Here is a 25743-nt window from a genome sequence, read left to right on the forward strand (position 1 = left end):
AAATAAATAGTATACAGTTTATCTTAGTAGCTAATGGAAGCCTAATGCTAACATTGTTTTTATTTCCGGTGATTAGCTGTCTATAAACTTTAATAACCAAGAATAATTTCGAAGCAACAGCGGGAACATTTTAATTCTATTTTATAACTAATTATGACCACTCACGCGCTCTATCATGCCACAATGCACTTTTAATATGACGTAAGTAAGACTGATAGAAAAAAAAGTAGAATCCATGCATGGATCTTATGCCATCGATCAACTTTTAATTAGCCCCTACTTTTGCTAATGTTTCTTTAAGAAAGTGTTTAATTTCTTTTGGCGTTATTATTTATGTTTACCTATATACTTATGGTACTTAATTGAATTCAATTGTTAATGTATTTTGACATGCGTGCACAAATAATTGATGCACGGTTGACATATTTTATAAATGGGCAGAAATCCGTATATGGTGTAGCTAAAGTAAAACCTAGGTAATAAAATTGTTTATAACTTAATCTCAACATCAATTTTAATACCATTATAATATCTAGTTGGTGCATCCATAAGCAACATTTTTCAATATATATAATTCAACATGAAAAGAAACGAGGGATAATCTCTTTGAATTATTCTTTTCAATCAAGTTTATTTGCGTCTCTACCTACATAAATAGAACTTATTTTGATCGAATCGCCTGAATTTGCAATAATGCAATTATTGGAAATAATAACTGTAGGTTACCAAACTATGTACATTGTACATATTAAATGAGAAAAGGATTTAAATTACGCTCTTTATTTTATTTTCTTTGTTTGAAATTGTAACAATTTGTAAATTATTTCACCAGTGTCGAATTTCACTGGGATATATTATAAATTGGAGACGGTCTTCGGATAAATGTAACAACATTAATATTGGTTTACAGAGAAATAGCAGTGGACAGCGAGCCGGGCTCCGGATCTGACAGCGTGCTAAAGACAGACTCTGATGAAGACTTCGACTAGAAACCCCATACATACATGAAATTAGATTAAGCTTTTAAAATTCTCCCCGATACCATTATTGTAAACCTCCAGAAATTCATAGAAATAAATTCCCATGTGTTCTAATGTTATCTACTTAGATATGTTTGTAGTGAAAAATCTGAGGAAATTTTACGAATCCCAGTTTTTAGTCGTTACGCATTGTAGGTATTCAAGAGTCAACACAGATAATGTAATTGTCAATTAGTATTATAACAAATGCAATTAATTCACCGCAATGTGTATTCAAAGGTATATCTAGTTCATAATCAGGTTTCAATGAGCGCGTGGCGTTTGTATATTATATATTTTTTAGTATTTTTACTTTGTTATATACTTAAGTTGCGTTTTACATAAATTGTTTTGTTATTGCATAGGATCGAACTGCAATACTATTTATTTGGTGTGATATTTATAAATTATTTAACTAAGTGGCTTGTGATCTCAGTAACTAATAAATTATAAAATATTTTTGGGTATTTTTATTTCAATACAAATTTTCGATGATGATGATGGATTAGGGACGCATCCTAGCTTCGCACTGGTGCAATTATTGATGGAACTTATCTACGTTTAAACCATCCGCTACCTATCTATTTAAAAAACCCATCAAAATAAGTTGCGTACATAGTTTTAAAGATTAACATAACATACATGTAGGTACACACGACAGAGATATTTTCCGAATAATATTGACTGAATATTTTTTGGGCTAAGTTATTATTTTTCAAATGGGACCATTAGTTCTTGAGATTAGCGCGTTCAAATAAACATACAAACTCTTCAGCTTATATTTAGTAAGTATAGATAAAAAATAAAAATTCAATTCAAAAGTCCCCACATGTCCCAAAAAGAGAATTTTTTTTTCGAAAAAATACCTCAAATTATGACCTTTATTACCCCAAATAACTTTTGTTGCGTACATGGGACATGCGGGGACTTTTGAATTTTTATTTTTTATGGTAAATAAAGCTCTTCACCAAAATTTTGCTCTGTCGGAATTTTCGTTCTTTCAATAATATTTTCAGGTCTAATTTGACTGGATTATAGGAATAAAAAGAAATAAAACGCAAATATAGACAAATTGTATGAAACTTTATTGTAACTGTTCATAAATTATACATTGGTTTTATTGACAACAAGTCATACGTTTAATAAAAATACATAATAGATTGAGATGACATACATGAGAAATAAACAAAAATACGTTACAAACACAAAACACAAAAAAATATCACAATGTAAAAAGATGTTAGAAAGTCGATAGAAGTTTTTATCATTAGAGCTATGAGGCACTTACAGGTTAATATTAACTTTATCATTTTAATAATTTACATTAAAAGCTCTAGATGTAACAAAAAATGGACAATTCTCAAACTTACATTCAATACATTTTCATAGAAACTTACACTTATGGAGCCTATTTTCATTGATAAAATAAAGTGTTTATTGTAAATAAATTATCCAACATATCAATCTGGAATGAATACCAAAAACAAATTACATTGGATTTTGAATTTTTTATTATTAAATTATACCTACTTCGTTTTTATGTAGTAAGTATTTGTAAAAAATAAACGTTTAACAGTACAATTATATCTAAATTTTTTTAAAAACCCAATTCGTACAAATAAAAACACAACACAAAAAAGTGGAAACAAAACAAGCAGAAAAAAACAAATAAATGCAGTATTCACAATAATGCCGGGACCTGGCATCAAAATATGTTTGTGATATTGTATTTTTAACTAGGCATGCATTTTTCTGTATTTTATCATCTTCCATAAAAACATTTTATAACTGTATGTAAATTATAAAATTAAATATGACAGTTATCGAGAGAGAAAGAAAGCAATGAAAAAACAGGGAACATAGATTTTTTATGGATCTACAATTATTTTTATTCACAAGCATAATGGTATAAGCAATAAACGAAACCCTCTTTTAATTAACGGAGAATAAAACATTAATATATATTATAAAAATTTATAATCAGTAATAGGTCTTTTATAATGTTTTACTTATATATAAATTAAATAGATAAATCACCAAAATAGAAACAAACTTGAGCTAATAAAATGTGAAAATGACAAGCAATTTATTTCATACATTGAATTTTTTTTTAATTACATTTTTTATGAAATAATACATTAAAATATTATTGAGACAATTAATATGAACTTAAAAAAACAGTTTCGCCTCTCCTCTGTTGCTAGATTGAATATTTTTACAATTGTCTAGTTTCGTTTCCTTAGAAGCGAAACCAAATTAATAATATTCTCAACATACTTTTAAAATTATTTAATTAATAATGGAAATTTATTAGGGTTATCTTTTAATTTAATACCTTAAAATATAAATGAGCATATAAATAAAAAAAACACACACATACATAGAACATGTTAATTATTATTATTTATTACATTCATGTAATACACACAACTAACTGTACACATTAAATATCTATGTTCTACACATTTCTTGTTTAAACATTAAAATACATTCACACAATTATTTCTTATTAATAATTATAATATTTATGTAATAATATACACTGGGCACACACACATTAGTTCCATATCAAATTCTTACATATAATAATATGAATAAAATCACCAACATGAACTTCTGGTGTAATCATTTATTTATTTTTGATGAGAATGATACTCTAAATTACTTTTAAGAACACTCAATTTTATAACACTTAACACATTTATTAATATTCACACTTGATGTATGTATACTAAACTATAAGAATTAAGACTGAGTGTTCGTTATTATATATTTCTGTTCCGATACTTCAATAAACTAATTAATTATATGAGTGACATTACATAAAATCCGCCAGAATTTTAGTTTACTTTTAAATTGGTCTTACAATTTCTTCAAATTACCATAAGTGATGTTAAAATTGATTTTGTCTTTCTATGATGGATTCGAAGCAATAATGGTAGGCATTTTAATTATTATTAGCTGAATTACAAACCATCAAATTAATCATTTAATAAAAGATATCATATAAAACGAAATTAAAATACTATTTTATTTATTTTTCACCACACTTTATTTAGCGTGGAAATTAATATTTTAATACATACTATGTCTCTTTTAAAACAGGTGTGCAAAAAGTTAAATTATTCAAGTTGCATTTAAAGCCATACGCTTTAAATAATTAATGAATGGCGTGTTTGAAGATGAATACTGAATACATAAGCAAAGCATATAGTCCCATATTAACATAAATCACCTAACTTTAACGCTAATCGACTGTATCACTGATCACGATACGTTTTTTATTGGACAAAAATTAGCGATACCCGCTCGCGATTAGAAAATTATTACCATTTATTTTAAATAAATATGTATTACTACTGTAATCAAAACAAATGGAATAATGAATTGTTGAAATGTTTATTATTCCTATTCTTCTATTCAAAAATGAAAAAAGAATCAACGAAAAGAGAAACAAGTAAAAGAATAAAAACTGTTTAAAAATAGATAAGAAATAGTGACAGAAAATTAAAAGAAGATAAGAGATTTGAAAACAATCTTTAAAAATATATATTTTACTCATTTCAGCGTTATGCTTGCTACGATAATAACTGGACAAGATAATCGCATTTAATAATTATCTATTAATTACTTATTATTTAAAAATTCATTGAAGTTAGTAGTCGACTACTTTGTGTTAAATTTAAATTAATTTAGTGACACCGTCTAGCGGAGTAACGGAGCGCAAAAATAGAAATATTTTTAGTTTGTGATAAAATAAAACTCAACTTTTGATTAGATACATAAGACGTGACACCATCAAATTCACATTTTTTATTTATTTTGTCTACCTTATTCAAAAGGATAGGTGACACCCTGTGTTATTATGTGTTAATGTATTATTTTATTACAATTATATTTTATTCCATCATCTGCCCAACGCAGTATTCAGTGCGCACTGAATATTGCGTTGGGCAGATTGAGCTGAATAGTTCGTTCAGCTCGACGCACGTAGCTATTTCATTGCAACGCGCTCCCAGCTGGTACCACGCCGCTAATACCAGGCGTTGTTCGTACGGTGACACGTCCGTCCTCCGCAACGCCCGCGCTCCAAATGAACTATCTTCTGTATACAAGTGGTTGGTGGCTGGTACCACGCAGTGACAACCAGACGCTGCTCGTGTACGGTGACACGTCCTTCCTCCACAACGTTCGCGCTCCAACTGAATTATAATATCATGTATACAAGTGGTTAGTGCACGGGCGCGAGCGAGTGCCAGCGCGAGCCCAGGCGTCCGTCCTCCGCGACGTCCGCGCTCCAACTTTATCACGTATACAAGTGGTTAGTGTGCAGGCGCGGGGGAATGCCTCGGCCTCGGGGGTTGCCGCCTCTGCCTCGCTAGGAACGAATTCCCCGCGGAACGTAACGCGAACTTCGCCTCAACCGATTCGCGATGACACCTCGCACTCAGCTGGTACCACGCGGCTGCTACCAGGCGTTGTTCTTGTGCAGTCATGCGACCGTCCTCCGCGACGCCCGCGCTCCATCTGTAACGTAATAATTAATTTGTTTATTTCATTATATTTACAGTACGATTCAAACTTAACGACGGCTCTGAGCAACGTACATTCCGATGCGCAGAAAACAATTTTAGCTAAGTATTGGTTGAACAACTTGACTGTTCGTGCGCGCACGTGCACTCGCAGCTAACTTCCGAACCGCCATTAAGTTTGACTCAAACTGTAACTACAACGTATTCAAAAAAAAAGTCTCTCCATCTTACATGTTATTATGAATAATAACATTGATGTATTTTTGTACTTTAATTTCTTTGACTTTTTATTAGCTATTGAATTTGTTCGTTGTTTTGCATTACGAGTGGACATATTATGTGGTTTTGCATGCATCATCAAGATATGAGTTCATAACCTACTTTATTTTGCATACTCGATGTACATATCAAATGAAAAAAGTACAACAGTATATAACTCACTCATGCCGGTGCGTGGCGGGTGTAGCGTCACCTCTAGAAGCTGCAGCGCTGGTGCCGCTTGTACCGCTTGTACCGCTCGTGCCGCTCGTGTTTGGAGCCCCGCGGGAATAGTTTAGCGTTATATCTGAGAGCGATTGTTGACCTGCCAAATATACTAGGATTAGATGGTTTTGTCACAATAAAATCTGTTTTATTTTTCCTTCCTTTCATTGTGTAATTAAAACGACATACCGCTATGTAAATTAATTATTTTATCTATATCCTATCCATTTCTTTGTTCGTTTTAAATAATAGTCAATTAGTGTTTCAAATAATTATTCGAAACTGACAATGAGTAACAAACAATTTCGACATTCATCATGGTTATTTCTTTGTTAACTTTTTTGTGTGGAAATCCAAGAGAAGTTAACAAAGAAATAAGCAAATAACCATGATGAATGTCGAAATTGTTTGTTACTCATTGTCGAAATTAACAAAGAAATAACCCAAGAAGTAGGAAGAACTTTTATTTTTGTGAATAAGGAAACGCTCGGCCACAATCTCGGCTGATGTTAAGCTGAGATGTGGTTTAAGATAAAGCTACCTGTTCACTCTACGCTTGTAGAAATTATGTTACGTTACTAATTTTACGTATAAAGTCCTAATACAAAGTAAAACTCCCTAATACAAAGTAAATCCCCTAATACAAAGTAAATCCCCTAATACAAAGTAAATCCTCTAATACAAAGTAAATCCCCTAATACAAAGTAAAACTCCCTAATACAAAGTAAATCCCCTAATACAAAGTAAATCCCCCAAATACAAAGTAAATCCCCTAATACAAAGTAAATCCCCCAAATACAAAGTAAATCCCCTAATACAAAGTAAATCCCCCAAATACAAAGTAAATCCCCCAAATACAAAGTAAATCCCCTAATACAAAGTACGCTGTCCTCACCGGTGGTCCTCGGGTCGAGCGACTTAATGACCTCCTTGGCCTTCTCGACGCACTTCTTGTACTTGTCCTCAGTGGCGAGCAGCTCGGCCTCGCGCGCCGCCAGCGCCTCCTGCAGCTTGCCCGCGCGACGCTTCTCTTCAGCGAGAGCACCTTGTAGCTCTTCCACTACAAATTTAATATTATGAGTAAAAAAAATGTGTGCGTGTCTAGTGTACATACGTAAGAAGTGAAACTTCTTTATGACTTTATTTTTCAAAAAATAATTTACTATATCCAACTTGACATAAATCATACAGAAATACGTCGAATCACGCGTGGTAGGGATAAGAAAAAGATGGCGCGTAACGGAAAAATGTCACGCGTAACGAAAAAATGTTACACTAAATTTTTTTCCAACCCCGATAAAGGTCAAGTGCGAGTCGGGAAGCTAAAGAGCTACTGCACACCGTACATATTATAAGTTATTAAAAAAATTGGTCAAGTGCGAGTCGGTAAGCTAAAGAGCTAAAAATGGTCAGCCATCCAATTTTTGACCGCGCCAACCGTTGCTTAACCTCCATTGTTATGTATACACTCTGTTATATTTGAATTAATTCTTGGAGACAATATTATATTGATTTTTTTAATAATTTCACACTCATTTAACATTTACTTATATGTTATATTTTTGTTTAATACGTACATTTCCTCTGGCTATCCTCGATAGCCTCTAGCTGCATTATCCGCTGGTTCGCTTCGCGATTCATCGCTCGTTGCTTTTCTAGCCTTGCCGCGTAGTCTTCTAAAAGAGCCTGCAAATAACATATATTTATCACTGAAATACTACTTATAACTTCATTATCTGATAGACGGAGGCTATAATTCACTATCCCGCGACAACCTGTGCGTAATTTTTGGTGAAAAATATATCAACAAAAATTATTTATAATTTTACGTAATAATACACTAAAACAAGACGTATTATTCCAAAAATAGATAATCTTTGAATAATCTGCTAAAATTATTACGATATCGATTTTGGAAAACTACATTTTATCGCAAATGGAATATGCGCACTCGCACTAAAATGAATAACATATCTAAATCTCCGTGGTACAGATAAATAAATAAGAATTTAAACAATAATGATAACAAAAACAATAATTTAAACTGCTATATTTGTTACCTGAACGGAAGCCTGGTCGGCTTGCGCGCCTTGATTTTGCTTCAATAATTTATTTTCATGTTCCAACCGAATCAATCGCTCTTTCAAATCGTTGGGAATTAACTCTTGTGAAACGTTATCTTCACTCGCACCTGGAATCAAAAATATATAACGAACAACATGTCAAACAAAAGGCCTAAATTCTAATAAATTTCTTCACATTGGTCTTGATTTTAACATCTTTTATAAGTTAAATAGTCTGAATATTTAATTATAAAATGTTTCAAATCAAGAGCAAGGCTGCCTAATGACTAAGTGAGGCTGCTTATCCACTGCTTAAAATTTGCTGAAAAAAGAACGTTGCAATTATTAATATTTTTCCACCTAGTCTATTAATATAACGATTTCTTGACGTGACAATGTCTTATAATTCGATAGAGCCGGCTGCACGTACGAAAAACATGACTCATGCGGCGTTACGTCGCTCTGAGGCGTTCCATGTGAGGCTTGAAGTGCAAGCGAGAGCGCGGAACGAGCGATAAAGAAGCACAATCGGACGTTGTCACGTTCAACTATCGTCAGTAAACAGACTTTACAGACAACCAATTTTTTTTAACAAAAATCTCACCAGTAGTAATAGTGGAACAGCGCAATTCATCGATAGTCTCCTTGAGTGTGTCCCGCTCTTGCAGCAGTGCGTCCCGCTCGCGCTGCGCGGACGCCACTTGACTGCTCAGTTTCTTGTTGTCTATTTCGAGTCTATCTGCTTTTGTTACTTCCGCGTCTAGTTTCTCATTCAAATCGATAACCTAAAAAAATATTTTTAATTACATAGTACAGAAGAGAAGAGTAATAAGGAACTTCCAAGAAATTAATAGAAAACAAAAAATAATATAATTATTTAAAAACTATAAGTACATTATTGTTGTCAAAATAAATTTGTTGTCATTCATTAAAATAACTTTTAACCAATGAAATAAAATCAGAGATATACCCATATTCATTACAAATTCAGACCAACAAAGTGTTATGTTTTTTTTTGTAGCTGACTCTGTATCTGTAATAAATCTTACTATAATAATTGGGACCAATAAACAATAAACATAAAAAAATATTTACCTGTTTCTTATAAATATCCAATTGCGCGCGAATAGCGTTCGCTCGCGCGGCCGCTTGTTCGTGTTCGATTGCGCGCTGCACGTGCTCTGTGTTCGCGCGCTCTAGTAACTTCACCTATAATATTCAATACAAAAACTTTAAAAAAACAGTGACATATTTTGACATGTTGGCCAAGACACCCTTTACTCAAATTAAAGGAATGTAGATTGCTCTCCTAAAATATACAGTTTTTTGTTTAAATGAACATCCATGCATCTAAAATGAATTTATCATTTGTTTCAACTTACATGTCTTTACCCTGACCGCAAAAAAATAACTCAACTTAAAGGCTTCATGCTTTAAGAAAAACATGTATAAGTCAACAAATAGGTCATGAGAATTTTTTTCCATTAAGTACACTTTTTAAGATTACACACAATTTACTGATTTGTCGCGTACAATTTGAGAAATCTTTAAAACCATAAAACCAAATTTGCTCATAACATTTCACGCGCCGATTGCCAAATGTTGGATCATTAAGGTCAACCGTTCTTATTTCCGTTGAGTTCAATTTTCATAACAAATGTCAAGTAAAATAATGATGCTGTCTCTTCAAGAATCAAGTTTCAACACATCATTACAATTTCAAATCAAACGTATCAACGGACTCAATGAACCATTTCTAATTGTAAACAATTCTTGGCATTTTCTTTCATATGTGCTCTTACTATAAATCTTACTTTCCAGACGACGACGAAGAAATACTATGCATTTCTACTGTACACCACTTTTTAGCCAAAATAAACCAAAATAGTGACTTACTTATATGTATTTAAAATTTTGAACTAAAATTTGTGTTCCATTGTGCTCTCGGTTTTTTTTTGCCGGTGAATTCAAACAAAAGGCCTTTTTTAACCTTCAAATAGCCTTAGTAAAACATTAAAGAATCGGGAAAATGGAGCTATTTCAGACCAAATATGTCAAATTTATTACCTGTCTCCGCAAATCAACGTGTTCTTCCATTCTCTTCTTGTACGAAGCAACTGCCGCTTCTAGAGCCGCCGCCTTCGCAGCTGTTTCTCTTAGAGCGTCTACTTCATCTTTTAGTGCTACATTTTCTGACGCTGCCATCTGAAATACGCAAAATATTTAAAAAAATATTCAAAACCTTAAATGTAATGCAAGGTTAGAACGTTTAATCATTGCATGCAGTTTATCTTAATTTACTTTATACAATTGTTAAAATGTGTTCAATCAATCAGGTATCTCAGCAAACCTTCAAGTTCTTAAAACTGTTAATTTATTTCTAACAAGCAGTGAAAAACAAAGAAAAAAATCATGTTTTACAATACCAAACTCGCTGTCCATTCAGCTTTATCATAGAAATCTATAATAACAAAAAATGTAATCAAATTCACACACCTGTAACTCTTCATTCTTCAGCTTCAAGATGGCCACCTCTCGTTCCAACGCATCGGACCTTGCTCTTTGATCGTCCCTTTGCAGTTCGACCTTATCCAGTTCATCTTTCAACGCATCTAACTGAGCTCGCATATTGCTATATCGCAAAGTACCCGCATGTGCCGGACCTAGAGATGTACCCCCATCGTCCAAGTCACCACCTTCCTTGTTCTCGATATCTGCTGCTCGAGCCGCGGCTAAGCGACTCACTTCGCTTAGTAGCGTCATGTTCTCCTCTTGGAGAGCTTTTACCTGATTAAAAGTAAAGGAATGAAGGTATTCGATGAATTCAGAATCTTCCGATGTTTTGGAAACGTCACTTGGTTGTATTTTTAATTGAAATAATTGTTGTGTGTAACTGAGATTACTTTTAAATAATAATTTTAGAGGAAACGAGAACGATCGTGAAAGATTCATAAAAACTTATGCTTATGCTATGGCCTAAATACATTGTAGGAATTACCCACCTGCTTTTATATCGCACGAAAAATTAATCACTAATTTAGATTATCAATTATAACTTCTGCCGACCCTATTTTGCTGAATTCAATATCAAACTGACTCAAAATTTACACCTTATAACTTTCAAAAAGAGGACGAAAATGGAAATCAATAAGTTTGATACTAAATGAAACCCATAAATTGTAGCTCTTGGTTATACATACATATAAAGCAAAACATAGACTCGGCTTTAACTGGTTAAGAGTATATGAAATTATTTAAGGATATGTCGAAACTTACCCGCAACTCTTGGTATGTGTACCTACTCAATTTATGCGATATACGAAAAAGTTAAATACGCTTTAAAATGAATGTTTTCAAATACGAAGCTAACTCTTTTATTATTTCAAATGGTTTTATATAAAGTCCTAGATGGAGTCCATACATTACCGAACTATTAAGTGAAATGATTGAAAGACTGCATACTGCTGTGATACTGTATAGTGTAATTGAACCTTATAAATGACAGAAATGAGTTTCAAAAGAGTTAAGAGACCGTGCTGATTTTTGATAACCGGTGACAAACTGATTTGTTCTGATTTTGACGAAATACTAATAATAAAAAAAAACTCCTCAGAATATACAGTGATTATTATCTTCTAACAAATATATTTACGCGAACAATCACCTTTTAATTCAACGAATAATTTATCGATATATGGTTAATCATCTGTATAAATGTATAATTTAATGTTTAGAGAGCGAAAGTTTATAATTATAAAATTAAATACATATAAATATTTTCGTAGGAAATATTTTGGTTACGTGACTCAAAATTTCTAGATGGGTATTTGGCCATTATTTCATGCTCTACTTTTTTTTAAAAACAAAACTGTACTTAACTAACTCAATTAGTTCTTTTAGTTCATTTTGAATACCTAGTCATTCAATGAAATAAGTGAATGGGAATTTACAATTAAGCACTTTATACAATCTGGAGTATACTTAAGATTGTTTTGAAATAATACCCATCAAAAATATGTTTGAAAGTGTAACAATCATAATAAAACAAATAAAATACATGAACTAGTAGGAGTATGGCATGTTCCTACGCAAATTAGGTCACGTTGTGTGGGAAAATTAACGAATCACCTACAGGAGATGAGGACAATAACTATTGCAGATTGTTTTTATGGGCCTTGTATGAGTCCTGCTGTATTGATCCTAGTATCTTTCCGTACGAATATAAACACATGAAAGTACCCTCTTTCGATCATATAGTGTGTCATGCGATCGTCATAGATAATTTCCTCTAAGCTACAAGCCCTAAAAATGGGATGAAATTTGGTAATGATAATCTTTACTGTGTCTATAAGACGGGAATAAAATATAAACAATTTTTGGAAAAACGAATTTCAAAGATTGGACGTGAATACAAATTCTTTCCACAGGCATCTAAAATCTAGAATTAAAATTCTCTCATAGATCTGGACTGGAAGGCCAGAACAAGAGTATTGATAAACTAGGTTATCAGTACCCTTGTTCTGGCACTATGGATGGGATGAATGAATGGGAATCCAACTGATATTTTAGGATCTTTGGCAAAAAAACCGTACGCGTCTCATTTTCGATTTGCAACGAATGGTCAATATTCCTAAGAAATAAACAATTAAAAATGACTTACTTGCGCATCAAGCTCGTGACATCTCTGTGCGAGGGCCTCTTTCATGTCCACATCCGCCTGATCCGGTGCGGGTCCATCCAAATGCAAGCTCCCGCGGTTTTGACCCAACGTGATGTTTTCCAATTCCTTTCCAAAACAAACACTCACTTCCTTAACACGGCCTTTGATATATCACATTATATTCCAATTAGCATTTATTTCCAAACAATTCATAAAATAAATGCAAATTCATTATAAACAAGACACACATCGAATTAAAAACGTCCATTTATTTGTAAGATGTCACAAATAAAGACGATATACATGTGCACTCGTTACATCACAACTTTCGCGCCAAATATCCACACACGGACCGCGCACTGAAGGAATATTATTTATTTACTAAACACCGCGTATACGCTGCACATGTTAACAGTCTTACATCCGCAAGTGTCCGATATTAACTAACTACATTACATACTCTGCAACAATTCGTGTTACAAGGACATTAGGAATGCGTATCTAAACGGCTAAGCATGCATACCACCACCGGCGGCTTACAAGCATGCACCTTTGAAAGTGCACTTGAGCAAGATTTGCTAATTCTCTTATTGCGATAATTTATAACAATCATTTACGCCCTGTTTACAATTGTATTACGTAAAGTAATAAATCAATTTCAGGCGCTAGCGCCTACAGCTCGCTATGTGGAGCATCTGACAGAATCTAGACTTAGAAATCTTAAACTCAGTCATTTTTACAACTTTCAAAATTTTTAATTATACTTATGCTATTCTAAATGCTATTTATGGAAAGTTGATATGGATCGACCTCATGGAATCTGTAAATACCTAATACGTAAGTTGAATAAAAAGATTTTATATGTTCGTGTTTTCAAGCCGGTAAGTAGCGTTGGTTACATAAGGCGTCTAATCTCCAATTAATCCAATTAATGGCAAAAACGTTAAAATAATTACCAGTATGTATTTTATTAATAAGTGTTTACGTTATACATAATTACAAGACAGCATACCTGTATCGCTTGCATTATACATCGCTGGCAAGACAGCTCTAGCTCCATAATTCGCGTGATGTACTCCTCTTTTTTGATGCAGTTGACTGCACAGCCTGATAAAAATATAATTATAGTCAATACGCTGCATTATATCTTGTTTTTGTTCAAGTAAACATTAAAGTTCCTGGATATGAATAGTTATAAGATCGCTATAATTGTAATGGTGAGGTCAAACACCGAGATTCCTTACTGCAATTAAATCGTACTCTACTACTTTTGCATGGTAAATTATATTCAATTTAATATTCATTATAACGAAATCAATAACGAGTTAAGCAATTTATACTTTTAAGATGTTCGTGCCTCCAATTATTAATTTATCCTCCCAACATACACAACAACAACATTGATGCCTACCTAACCATCATCTCTTTAATCAGTGCCTCCGCTCTTCACATCAAATTTGATGGTATGGCGTTACAGTTAATGTAAGATGTAAAATTTATTTCGCATAAGTAAGTGATAATATTGATATGAAGTATGAAAATTTCCAATATACTAAAATTAGTCTGACACACTTTGTTGCGCTCGATATTTAATTGAGACATGCTCGATAAAACAGACCTTGGCAAGTTTAAACTTTAATTTCGCAATTAAATTGCATATTCACAAGAATAGCTTTCATAATTAAATAAGTACCTTTTGCACACATTAAAAAAATTTGCGTTGTTTTAATAAATGGTCATAATTAGAATAGGAACTTAATAATTTAAAATATTAAAATTCCATTATTACAAAAGTTTTAAGCAAGTATCAGTGATAAGTACACTTTGTTAACTACTTGAATATGAAATATTTTATATTTAAAAAATACTAGCAAAATTAATTATTTTTTATAGAGCCATATTTTAGCTCATAAATTAAAAAAAAGTGGGCAGAGAAGTCAGCCATCACATGGGAGAATAAGTTAGTCAGGAATTTCGTCGCTTCTTAAAACATTAAAGTTAGGCAGAAAGCAAAAATTACAAAAAAAAACATTAAAAGCTGCTGTAAAAAAAATTTTTGTTAAAAAAAATGTTTTGTGACAATTTTGGCTTCTTCTTTTAAGATTCTACTTGCAAATATGTTACAAGAAATCTATTTGACCGAAAATGAATATGCAAATAGATTATTACTTTGTAAATTTCTATGCTTATGAATTTAATTTATGTATATTTAATTGCACCATACTTGACGTCACGCAAAACGGGTGTTCGCCTCACCTTTAATAGAGAACATCTTAATGATAGAAATAACATATTGACATGAAATTCATGAGAAATCATTTTTAAAGTAGTCTAAATTTAAAAACACTACATTATCTTTCACTTACAAAGTAAACCAATATAAAAGTCAATGTTTTCATGCTAGATTTACTTACGTACATTTAGTGTTCTCCTTAAGGGAAGCCACACAACAGTTGTAGGCTAGATATTATAGCCGCACAATCATATTTAACAACTTATATTTCTTTGAATTACACAACCCGGTTAAAGTGTGTTTCTTGTTCTTGTTTATTCTGTTTGTACTTATTACAATTTTAATAACCTCTATTCAATAGAATATTCAATATAGGTACTAATGTTGATTTGGGAAATATCTCATAAAATTATCTTATTTTAAACATTTAGCCCCGGAACATAAACATTTATATTTTTTTCTTCTTTGTGACATCCGCCATGCATTCATAAGAGAATAATATTAAACAGAAGATAAATTTAATCCAATAGTGAAGGCAAGTAGAAAAAGTGCAAAAATTTAAGGACCATACATTTATGGACCACCTTTCAGTACTAGACACAAACATTAGTAAATCTCAAAGAAAATTTCTAATATATTTGGAAGTATACTTTACATTTTATAAGGTTTCTCAACCTTGAGGTTTAATTTTCAGTTTGTTAGGTAACTATAATCTCTTTTGTCTATTCTACAAATACGTATTCTACAGACATGATATGTAATCAAAGAAGGCATTCAAATCATTACATATTTTTATGTTAATCTAATTCTTTTTTTTTTTTTTTTTGGAACGAAGTTCCTTATCGCGCATTACGAAAGGAGTTAGACGGAAAAAATTAAGACGAATAGTTGCTTTCTGCTATATTTGTATTATATGGCGTGCGCGTGTTACTATGTCTCTCTCTCTCTCTCTCTCTCATAGAGAAAGGAAATTTGTTCCATCGGGGTGTCCCTTGACACCTCTCAAGTTTTTTTTCTTATTACTTTTTTTATTAATCAAGTATAGTATGTTATTTCAACTAACATTTGGCAATAAATGTATTATTGAACACTTACTAAGTACTAGCTGCAACAGTCTTCCCATATCTCCTGGATCAGCATGTTCAGCAATGTTGATGACGTCAGGCCTTGAGAACTCTTGCAGACTTAAATTTAGAATATCTTGATGGTAATCTAAAACAATATAAATTATTATAAGAAATATACTTCAAATCAATATGTATATTTTGTTTGGTACTACTTATTTGAATTATTTTAATTTCAGTTTTATCCCGAGATCTTTACTACCACATTGATATACAAAAATAACAGTCACTTTCATTATTTTAATACAAAAAAATACATTTATCATATCTATTCAAGTTCGAGTGCATGCGGGAAGTCCTTTTAAAATTATCAATTCACATTAATTTGTGTCTGTCAATTAGACATAGATAGTTGTGTAACTGATTTATTCTATGTCCAAACAGTCTCACAATCAGGAAATTGCATCTACAGAGAATTCATTAACGATGTCATCAAATTATAGAAAAAAGGGTGAAAAAAGGATGTCATCAAATTATAGAAAAAATTAATAAAATTGATTCTCCATATAAAGCATAAACACTTACAATGTGGTTCCAATGTAGTTAAAGTAAATATTTGGTGAGGTAAACTGTTAAAATTCCGATTCAGGTGTTTTTGGATGTTCAAATCTTTTCCTTTGCAAATATTATACATGCAATAGTGTTAAAAATATAAGGAGTATACTGTTTGTTAGTTAAACAAAATACAAAGCTTTTTTGTGTCCATTTCTAATTTGCATAGCTAGTAACTTAAAAATTTTGGGTCAAACAATGCAAAGCCGCATGTCTAATGCGACTACTATGTGATAACTTAACAACAAGCAGTAAGTTTAATATCTTTCAAAACTTCTCCCAAATAATTTGTTTTAGGTAGTTTTTGTAAAATTTCCTTTTCAATAATTATTATTATAAATCAAATCTATAGCCCTACAGTTAACTCTCACATATAAAGAACTGTTTAAATGCACTTCTTGACAAAAGACTAAGAGCGTATACGCACTATGCGGGTAGCCGCATTGCGGGTAGCCGTCCGGCTGACCGCAAGCACAATTATGTACGTAATATTCATTTCTATGCGCACTGTGCGGTCTGCGGTAGCCGCATCGCCCACCCGCATAGTGCGTATACGCTAAATGGCGCAGTTTCATTAGTCGATAGGGCCCGCATGCGGGGTGCGAGAGATTTCTGGAACGCGTGCCACAGGGCCAGCATTCGGGGAACCGTTTTCATTAGTCTATAGGGCCCGCATGCGGAGACATAGGGAGAACCTCCATTTTCCAAGCTGTATATTGACCGATGAATTTCATTGGTCGATATCACGGTCGGTATTAAGCATGCGGGGAACTTGTTTTCATTGGTTGTTATCTCGCCTGCGGGGACTCCCCGTATGCTGTATACCGAACGAGTTAACGACTAATGAAACTGCGCCACTAAGAATCCTACAAAGATCCATTAGTTCAACTAATAAATAGTTTATAAACTGTATGTTGACTGTTGCATATTTAATGTTTACTGCATACTTTAATACAATAATAACATATTGAATTATTCATATCCAATCAATGACTACAAATTAGAATTTTGAATAATGATACAGATTTTCAAGAAAGATATTTTAATTTTTGTTAGAGTAAAATCATCGCCCAAAATTTAACATCATCCTAGCCCATGCTTATTAGCATCTTTATATTTATTGAAATAATTTATGTAAGTGGATCACACCAAGTAATCAAAATTTAATTATTAATCTTCACATATTTTATTCCAAATTGAGAATAAACATTTTGAATGGAGAGTCGAATAATATAATTCCTCAGTCTTATGGAGCAATAGTGACCATTACAAAAATGTCACACTTCAACATTCCTACACTGTTATCAAACCATTTGCTTTTTCATTAAGGAAAATAAGTTTTTGTTGGATCTTTACCTTATTTTCACATAATTAGACCTCTTAGACATATTACCCAACCATCAAATCATTATTATTATTATATTTAATACATATCAAGTGTCTTTATCACAATTAACATACCAACAACTCCCTCTAATATTTTCTTTAAATTGCTGACTTTCAAGCGCCAGTTTTGACCCACATCCGTTTTTATTTTTGAATTCCAATTGGGTGTGAAATATTCAGGTGCAATCTGGCTTAGAGCTTCTGCTATTGCAACACCATCAGATAGTTCTGTAAAGAAAACAACAATTATCAGGCCTTTACTTAGTTCACAAATAACAGCATTTAGAAAAAACAGATTGACATTGAATTCACTAAGATCACTGTTACTTTCTCAATCTAATTGACAATGTTAAGTGAATACTGACAACATAATTAGTGCTTTTCTTTATGAAAATATTGCAATAAATAATCAAATATACATCATCGACGGATAAAATTAAGATAAAACATTAGACGTACCCAGAGGATTTCCATGTTTAGCAGTGAGATTTAGCGTTTGTAACCATTTTATTAGATTATCACACAGTACAACACCGTTTGACTCCATAATGGTGATCACCGTTATATATTATAATAAAGATAAAGGAATACAAAAAATGTAATTATTTATTCAAATAACCATGATATTAATGTGTAAATAAGAATTTACAAAACAAAATTTAAAACCGCAACATACGATCCGTAACGTGTGACGTTTCCGTATTTATTTATTTTCTGACTTGGTTCTTCTGTCACTTTTGGTCTGTATACCACAGATACAATATTGTTACTAAACATGTTAAATTGGCACACACAGAAGCTGCTCAACTCTTAGGCTCAACTAGTATTTTAAAAATATATTGTTCTCCAAAAATGTATTATTTAGATTTTAGAGGACATTAGAACAAAATATTATCAAGACCATGTTTCAGAATTTTATTAAACAATAAAATAAATCTGATAAAGTCCCTTCACTGCATTATTCTACAGTGATTCTACATCACATTACTACTTCCATTACTCAATATTCACTACAGTCTACACACATTATGGCTTGATTGATAAATGTATAATTTTTAACCGACTTCAAAAAAAAGGAGGAGGTTATCAATTCGGCCGGTATGTTTTTTTTATTTTATTTTTTTTTTATGTATGTACACCGATTACTCCGTGGTTTCTGAACCGATTTACGTGATTCTTTTTTTGTTCGATGCGGGATGGTGTCGAATTGGTCCCATAAAAATTTTATTCGGATAGGCCCAGTAGTTTTTATTTTATGAGCATTTTTGTCTGTATTTGTAAATGTTGCAAGTGCAAGTTTGAAGTCGGTTGTTTTTAACGCAGTTATTGACTTGTAATTATTAAGGAAACTAGCTGAAGCCATATCAATATGCAACATACATTTTGTTTTTATTCAAAACACAATATGAGAAAATTTAATGTCTCTCTCTGACAAGACCGTCTCACCATCATCCCCGAGATCCGGGGATTACGATACGACGCGGACGATGATATTATACAGCCAAGGCAAATTTATATGAGTTTAATGCTCCAAATTTTTCTGATTATGCTGAATCATTTAAAAATTAAAAATTACAATATTAATAAAACAAAGTAAATAAGTTTATTTTTTTATTACATATAAAATTAATTCATCTTAACTATAACTGAAATGGTAAATAGCATCCCATGTACTTATTATTTTTCACAGCATCAGTTATTACAGCATTCCATAGTGGATCTGTACAAAGTAGGATTGGATTACAAAATAAGATCAGTGATATTTGGGCTCTTGTTATTGCTACATTAACTCTTTTCGGATTTTGTATGAATCCCAGCACATGTTTAACATCATCTTTTATGAGAGATTCTGCAGATCTCACTGTACTGATAAGGATAATTGGTCTTTCTTGTCCTTGAAATTCCTCAACTGTACCAATTTTTGGTTGTGGAAGACCCATGGCATCAAAAACAAGTCTTAGGTATTTTATCTGTAACAAAATCATCAAGATTAATTTTTTTAGTTTATTCATTCATATATAAGATACTCATATAAAAATCAATTCCATATTTACCTGAGCAATATAAGGTGTAATGATACCAATTTCCTCTGGTGTCACATTATTTTTATATAATTTGCATGTTGTCAGAGCAACCATGGATGCCTCTTGGGGATTATACCAAGAAGGACTATCTTCTGCTCTTGCATTCTGACCCTTGATACCATAAACAAATATTCCTCCAGTTTTGTCTTCTGTTATATTGAAAATATCAGAAGTTGCATCTATGATTCTAGGTATCCAGGGAGCATCCTTATCAAATTTCGTTACAAGAGAGTCATCATAAAACATTTTACTTGGAAGAGACAAGACTTCTTCTAATGACCTATAATTTTCACTCAATCTTGTCACTAATCTAGCATCAAACCCATCTTTGTAGGAATCAAAGTCTTTTTGATATGGATATGTTTCAAGAAGCCTACACAAATATGATACATCCATCCCAAATTCCTTACAATATTTGGACATAACCACAGGTCCCAGTTGCATTGGGTCACCAGCAAGTACAATTTGACCATTTTCTTTATCAGTAAAGCTCATAGGTATCATTATTTCTGGTTCGTTGGCTTGACCTGCTTCATCAATAATAATATGGGAAAAGTGTCCTTTGGGAAAGCCCATATAATACAGACTACCTACACAATTACATGTAGCTATTGTAACTCTGTGTCTTCCTATAAAGGATTTCTGGCAATTTAAATTCATGCCATCTTTAACCATATGCTTAGACATAGAGGTACCTTCTCTAGCTATATCCAGTGTTGCACAGTATGGTTTAATTTCATCTGGTATATTTTCAGAATCCACTAAATAGCTTGCTATAAGGCGCACAATAGAACTTGAGAAAACATGTCTATATTGAATGAGCCTTTCAGTAATCAAGTTCGATGCACTATTTGATGGTGTTGCAACTAAAATTCTACTTTCGGGAATGTTAGTCAAAATTTGCAAAATTGTTTCTACAACTGTCACTGTCTTCCCAGTTCCTGGAGGTCCAAATATGACATATGGTAATGGACGACTTTCGCCTTTAAGGATGTTGAGAATAGTATTTTTCTGGCCATTGTTTAATTTTTTATTATACCACTGAATATTCTGAAGCTTTTCACTACTTACTTGTTCAGGTTTCTGAACAATTTTTGACGGAAATAAAACATCAGGGCCCAGATTTGATAAAACAGTATTAATTGCTTGATGAGCTCTTCTATAAACAGTTCTATTTAAATGAAATGCAACAGAAACATCACCTCCATCATACGTCTCATGAAATCTGTTATCAAACTTAAACAATACTAAGTCACCTTTTACCATATGGATGAATCCTTCATATTGTTTTTGATTTGGGTCCCAAGTATCTTTAACAATAACTTTGTCACCAACAATCAAAGATGGTCTTCTTTCAGACAATCCAGTTACCTCAAGTGCTAAATATTCACCATTTCGTATCAAAAAAGCCTTTGGTGTGTCATATACCCTTACATTTATATTAGCTTGAATTTCTTCCATAAAAAGTAATGTATGCCATTTATCAGTATAGTTGTGGATATTTAAATCTTGAACCAAGCAAGGTAAATGAGTTTGAATTCTTGTTATGATTTTATCATAATCACTTGAATATATAGTTTGTTCTGAATCTCCAAGAACAACAGACCATATTTTGTTTGGAATGGGATAATTGCCAATCTTAGCAACTACAAAATGGGGAGTTTTACAATTCTTTACTCCTGGAATGTAAGACTCATTATTGTTTCTCACCATTCTCATTCTTTCCAACATTTGTGAATTCTTACAATTCCTGGACATTTCCAGTCCTTGATCATCATTCAATGGATATAATTTATCAACTACATTTATTTCAATGAACCTCTTCAATTGAAAACCCTTAAACAGAAATACTAAACATTCTTTAGTTTCACCTAAAAACTTTGGTTGACATGTAACAGTTAATTTTATAGAATCTGAAGGGTGTAATGGTTTTGGTTGGCTTATAAAAGGTTTGATATTAACTTGTGAGTCCCTTTTTTTACTGAGTATAATCCATTTATTGAGAATGTATGTATTACTGCTGTTATTTGTTATATTTAAAACAAATTTATCTGTTTCATTAATGTCTACCTTATCAAATTTAATAGGATAGGTCATTGTAATATTCTTTTCTTGTTCCACTTTAAGACTTTGAGGTATTTCATCATTTTGCTGAGGTTCAATTGTAGGTTTATTGTTACTTTCAATTGTGACCATTTTGATAGATCGCCAAGCATTTTTCCCTTGAGTACTTTCAATGGCTTCTACCATTACCTGGAAAATTTATATTTTTAAATAAAATACTTAAATGAATTAAAACAATAAAATAAAACTATGCAAATTGAATGTTACCAGTTACGGTGAAAATCTAAAGAGCACTTAAAGAAGTCTTAATTTACTGTTGTAGGCCAATGACATGAAATTTAGGGAATATTATGATTTTTTTATGGATATCCAAATCCATTGGAACTAAATTAATATTATGAGCAATTGTACTTACTTTATCTCCCACTTGAGGTATGACCCCATCAATGAGAGTACTATTATTGAAGTATATTTGTCTATCAAGGGTTCCATAACTTCCCGTCCATTCTGTGACTATTGCTGATTTTATTTTACTTCGAACTGGCTTAAAAGATACTACTTCTAATACCTGTAAATGGTAGTAGGTAATTAATTTGTTTATAAATACAAATATTTTCTCACAATTATTTATAAATTTTTAGAATGTTCAATGCTTTCCTCAAGCAGGTAAGTAAAAGGATTAAAGTAAACTTCACATAATCATATAAAAATTTATTATTGTGAAAATATCTTCAAAATAATACCTGTTTCATATTAATATCTGTCGGTTTATCCTCATTCTTTTGTACTTTACACTGCATCTCCAACCAATCTCCTTGAATGGGAATAAAAGTTCCTTCCACATCATCCAAGTTAAATACTAAATCTCCACCCTCAATATATACACGTCGGTCTTGCCTATATTGCACTTGTCCCACAAGTACATGGTTGATGATATCAAATTTTTGCTCTTCCGATGTATCTTCATCATCCCAACATATACCCTGATTTTCAAGAATTCTTATAACAACTAATTTTTCATTTGTATCCTTGTAACAGAGGTATAACACTTTATCATTGACGTTTAAAGTGTATGGGCATGATGAGACATCAAAATATGTCATTCCATCAATAAGAACATAATTATCACCACAGTCTGTGATGATTCCTAAAATGGTTAAATCTTATTAATATCAACAATCAAATATAAATTAATAAATTCAATATTTAAGAAATTGTATTTGATTTCAACCTGTTTTTTGGAAGCACACAGCATTTTTAGGTATATCCACTACAGTTTCAAGATTTTCATTAAGATATTCTTCTTTTTCTGTCTGACATTGCAAATCTAGTAACTCATCCACCAAAAATTGCTCCCTATTGTCTTCCTCATCATCATCTGCCTTACTAAAGAAATAGTTGAAAATTGGGGATAGGTAAGACCACATATTGTCTTTTTATTTTACTTTTGGGCATAAAATCTTTTCTATTATTTATTGAGATAAACCTTTATCACATTCAAATTTCCATTCAGTTGCTTTAAGGTATTCTAGCTCTTTTCTCAATGACTGTATTCTTTTTTGATGAATTTCCTTTTGTGCACTTTTTAATGATTGTTCTATACTGTGACCCAGGTTTCCATGACTCAAAGACTGGTCAAAATTTTGTATTCTGGTACTCTGCAAATATTTTCAATATATAATAATAAAAAGCATCCTTATATCGTTTAATATAAATGCGGTACTTACTTGAGGAGTTTCTGGGTCTGATGGTGAATATGCAGATTGTGACAAATTACTGGATGAAGACATTCTAAAAAATACGTTAAACTACAAGAAGCCACGCATCTTTCTTTATATTATATTTGTTGAAGAAATAACTAACGACCATTCAAGAAACAAGAAAAAATGCAAACATTTAACCAAACAAGCAACCGCGGTAACCGGTAACTCTGTGACCATAGAGTAAAGTAATACTGTGTCTGTGACAGTGACAGTTTTGTAGTTTGTACACAGAGCAGCACAAGCCGAGAGCACAAGCAATTTATGTTTTGTACAAGAAGGGATCGGGAGTTGCCATTTGAAAAGAAGAAGAAAAAGAAGAAACCAAGAAGGTGCTAAGGTACAAACTATTAACTAGACAGTGATCCAACATATTTGTTTTGAAAAAATATGATTTAATTGCTGCTGGTTGCTTTTTCCTTGTAAGCGGAAGCTTACCACAAAACAGTCCGAGCGAGAGGTTTCCTAACGGTAAATGGTTCTCATAAAACGTTCTGACAACTCTTTTGTTTGGTTACGAGGGTTAATCCATTGGGTTAATCATTGGTGTTATTAGAAATGGTTGTGAAATGAAAACCTTCTCACTCGGACGGATTTTGCGGCTCACTTGGCTAATGGCTGCAGGTAATTTGAAGACCATTGACATAGTTAATATACTCTTTGGACCATTGTTTCAGTGGTTCCCGAGCGTTAGACGTTTAAAGAATTTAAAGAAACTATAATAAAAAGTACCGTACCGTATTATTTACTTTTTTCGTGCACTTGGTGTTGTTTGAACTATATTTTTATAAGTGAAACTTCTTTATGCGCGTTGAGTGTAAAATTTCAATTTGTGTATCTTTGACGCAATAACTGTCATAAATTAAAATATTGAATTGAATTGAATCATGCAAATAAGCATGCGAAATGCGAATTAGAAGTTTCACTACTGAGTACCTACTGACACGTGTGCTCGGCAAACACGCTCTTTTTTAGAATAGGTATCTTCTTCTACAGTCCCTTAAAGTTTGTAGGTACATTCTTTTTCTTAAGTTCCATTTTTTCTAATTATTATCTAAGTAAATTCATCCAGATCAAATCAGCGGCAGGGACGTGATGGCGATTGGCATTACAAATATACATAGGATAGAATTCTGATTAAAATACCTATCTATTCCCGAGATTGACCCTTGGAAAAAAGGAAGAGCTGGCTTTTATTATTATTTAATCTTAATTTATACAACCATTCCAACATTCCAACCAATTAAAAAAAATATTTAGGAATACATAATTCCATATTTTTAAGCTATTGCATAGCTTCTATCGCGGGCCTTGAGCGCGGGGACCGAATCCAGAAATTCCGTAACGAAAAAACCTCACGCTCCCCACTCCGACGGGCACGGAGGTGTGGCTTGAAGGCATGCTATGCAATAGCACAGACTAATAATAATATACTACGTATAAAAGCTATTGCTTTACCGCGGCAGTCCTCGAGTGCCACACGTCTTTTTTTTCTATCTTTCGAGATTGGAGAAATCTGCAACCGTCTCTGCGTTCTGTTTGTCTTAATTTTGTTATTCATTTTAATTAATATTATTTTTAGCTTTCCCCCCGCAGCTTCGCTCGCTTTGTGTATTATTAAACAAATTATATACCTTGATAGTAAAAAGTGGTAAAAAGATTCGAAGAACAAAAAAGCGAGTGTTTTATTTTATTTTTCGAATTTTTAGCTAGTTTTTTATCTAGATTCCCGGGTGTGAATTTTAAAGCGGTTTCTTCTGTGTAGAATTTCAGGAGGTGTTCA

At 32.3% G+C, this 25743-nt stretch overlaps 3 protein-coding genes across 3 annotated transcripts in view; 1 reads left to right on the forward strand and 2 right to left on the reverse strand.

Annotated features, from left to right (window-relative positions):
- LOC149907900 (cytosolic carboxypeptidase 1-like) overlaps positions 1–1449 on the forward strand; it is a 63874-nt gene extending 62425 nt beyond the window's left edge. The window contains exon 24 of the mRNA XM_090103022.1: positions 911–1449. Within this exon, the coding sequence (XP_089959148.1) occupies positions 911–989 (79 nt within the window). The 3' untranslated portion in view covers positions 990–1449. The remainder of the gene's footprint in view (positions 1–910) is intronic.
- A 2912-nt stretch (positions 1450–4361) lies between these two features.
- Positions 4362–18759, reverse strand: hook (hook microtubule tethering protein). The gene is made up of 14 exons (XM_090103023.1): positions 18512–18759; positions 18128–18280; positions 16086–16202; positions 13770–13864; positions 12758–12883; positions 10594–10884; positions 10165–10302; positions 9193–9306; positions 8702–8882; positions 8095–8225; positions 7612–7720; positions 6930–7094; positions 5993–6134; positions 4362–5546 (listed from the first exon to the last, which is right to left on the reverse strand). Exons 1-14 carry the CDS (start codon positions 18597–18599, stop codon positions 5342–5344), a joined length of 2055 nt encoding a protein of 684 aa, XP_089959149.1. The 5' UTR covers positions 18600–18759; the 3' UTR covers positions 4362–5341.
- An 877-nt stretch (positions 18760–19636) lies between these two features.
- LOC149907903 (5'-3' RNA helicase armi-like) lies at positions 19637–24123 on the reverse strand. The gene is made up of 6 exons (XM_090103024.1): positions 23928–24123; positions 23432–23858; positions 22944–23347; positions 22616–22768; positions 20107–22389; positions 19637–20022 (listed from the first exon to the last, which is right to left on the reverse strand). Exons 2-6 carry the CDS (start codon positions 23625–23627, stop codon positions 19693–19695), a joined length of 3366 nt encoding a protein of 1121 aa, XP_089959150.1. The 5' UTR covers positions 23628–23858; positions 23928–24123; the 3' UTR covers positions 19637–19692.
- Positions 24124–25743: the final 1620 nt, after the last annotated feature.

Source organism: Colias eurytheme, chromosome 6 (assembly GCF_061535395.1).
Source record: "Colias eurytheme isolate Ceu_HAF_F1 chromosome 6, ilColEury1 Martin Lab GWU primary, whole genome shotgun sequence".
Lineage (NCBI taxonomy): Eukaryota > Metazoa > Arthropoda > Insecta > Lepidoptera > Pieridae > Colias > Colias eurytheme.

What these genes read in the sequence shown, in the direction of transcription:
- hook (XM_090103023.1), bottom strand. Translation starts at nt 18,599, where the DNA reads ATGGAGTCAAACGGTGTTGTACTGTGTGATAATCTAATAAAATGGTTA. An exon ending in TGAAGAATGAAGAGTTACAG is followed by an intron (nt 10,303 to 10,593) that starts GTGTGTGAATTT and finishes TGCGTATTTCAG; the next exon opens with ATGGCAGCGTCAGAAAATGT. An exon ending in ACGTTGATTTGCGGAGACAG is followed by an intron (nt 9,307 to 10,164) that starts GTAATAAATTTG and finishes TGAATATTATAG; the next exon opens with GTGAAGTTACTAGAGCGCGC.
- LOC149907903 (XM_090103024.1), bottom strand. Translation starts at nt 23,627, where the DNA reads ATGTGGTCTTACCTATCCCCAATTTTCAACTATTTCTTTAGTAAGGCA. An exon ending in TGTGTGCTTCCAAAAAACAG is followed by an intron (nt 23,348 to 23,431) that starts GTTGAAATCAAA and finishes TAACCATTTTAG; the next exon opens with GAATCATCACAGACTGTGGT. An exon ending in CAGATATTAATATGAAACAG is followed by an intron (nt 22,769 to 22,943) that starts GTATTATTTTGA and finishes TACCATTTACAG; the next exon opens with GTATTAGAAGTAGTATCTTT.